The 1,423-nt window shown below is 36.9% G+C and overlaps 1 protein-coding gene across 1 annotated transcript in view; it reads left to right on the top strand.

Annotated features, from left to right (window-relative positions):
* mtmr11 (myotubularin related protein 11) overlaps positions 1 to 1,423 on the top strand; it is a gene marked incomplete at its 5' end in the record, with an annotated part of 47,824 nt that overhangs the window by 17,070 nt on the left and 29,331 nt on the right. Inside the window, one exon of the mRNA XM_015404330.1 lies at positions 1,163 to 1,307. Within this exon, the coding sequence (XP_015259816.1) occupies positions 1,163 to 1,307 (145 nt within the window). The remainder of the gene's footprint in view (positions 1 to 1,162; positions 1,308 to 1,423) is intronic.

The raw sequence follows: 1,423 nt of genomic DNA, 5'->3' as shown, positions 1-1,423 counted from the left end.
CAGCTTCTGTAGCTGTTGTTGTCAAAGCCTAAAAAAACCTATTCTAGTTATGTCGGAGGTCTGCTAGCAAACAATAGCAATGGAAACGGATCGTTTTACCTTTTAAAAATGTTTCAGTCAACCTTCAGTCATAGCTTTCTGCATAAAGCATGACAAAAGCTACGTTCACACAGCAGGCTTTGATGTTCATTTCAGTTTTTTTCATTCTCAAATCTGATCCTTTGGGAGCTCCTTCATACTCCCAGTAATATGTGACCGCAGTGAAGAATTTAAGGAGTAAAACCGAATCTGAAGGAGAGAAATTTGAAAAAATCTAATAAATTATGACACAAATAAAATGATTAAACTATTTTTTTTTATTCTTTGTCTGAAAAAATAATGAAAATGTTTCCTCCATGCATCAGAAGAACCAGAATTTACCTTTAAACATGAAACAGCAATCCGCACTACATCTGTTTTTTTCACATATTTTTTGTTTTTCTCCACTTTATTTTTATAGATTTTTTACAGGTATACAACAAAAACATGACAATGCTTAATGTCCTTTAGTGAGTCCTTTAGCATTTGTCACAAAAAAAAGAAAAAACAAAAACAAACAAACAAAAAAAAAAGCATTAGATAAACAGTAAATAATATAAAATAATTTGTTCATTTACATTTTGGACATACGGAAAGTAAAAAAAAAAACACTTTATGGAGTTTCAACCTCATCTGTTTGTTTTTTTTACATATTTTTTCGCTCCTCTGCTTGATTTCTCTCTTCCATTCAGTGACGCTTTCTTCTGCAGGTTTAACACTAAAAACCTCTGAGACCACGTCATGTTTTGATTCAGAGAGTTTATCTGACAAGTTTGATCGCTACCTAAACAGGAAACCGATTTCAAAAGGTTGATACTCACAGGCGGCTTTTTAAAGCTACAGAAAAAAAAAGCTGTTAAAAAGTCAGAACCACAGAATCTAGTTTGCTTCTCTAGTTTTCACACTTCATTCTTTCCTCGTATGTTTTTTAAATGTTTATCAAGTAACTGTGTTAAAACTTGAAGAACGAAGAGAACCTCATGAGCCAATAGGCCTGTAGAAGCATCACACCTGGATGTTACCTTTCCTCTTAAGTCATAGAAACGCTGTATAGTGTTAAGTTCAGGATGTTGTTTTACTGCAGGAACCTGGAGTTGGTCCTGTTCGGGTGTCAGTCCTCCCTGTGCGTGGTGGTGGAGTTGGGGGACGAGCTGCCGTCGCCTGCCGACATCCAGCTGGCACACAGCCGTCTGCGAGCCCTTTGTCTGGGAGGTGGGACCCGCACAAATGCACACACACATGCATGAACACACACAGAGACACAACTATTCAATTCAGTTTATTTCTATAGCGCCAATTCACAACACGTCATCCCAAGGTACTTTACAGTTCACCAGATCATCCA

The sequence above is a fragment of the Cyprinodon variegatus genome, unplaced genomic scaffold, assembly GCF_000732505.1.
Source record: "Cyprinodon variegatus isolate N-32 unplaced genomic scaffold, C_variegatus-1.0 Scaffold1700, whole genome shotgun sequence".
In the NCBI taxonomy this organism is placed as follows: Eukaryota; Metazoa; Chordata; class Actinopteri; order Cyprinodontiformes; family Cyprinodontidae; genus Cyprinodon; species Cyprinodon variegatus.
Note: the sequence above shows the minus strand (reverse complement) of the source record. Positions and strands in the feature narration are given on the sequence as shown.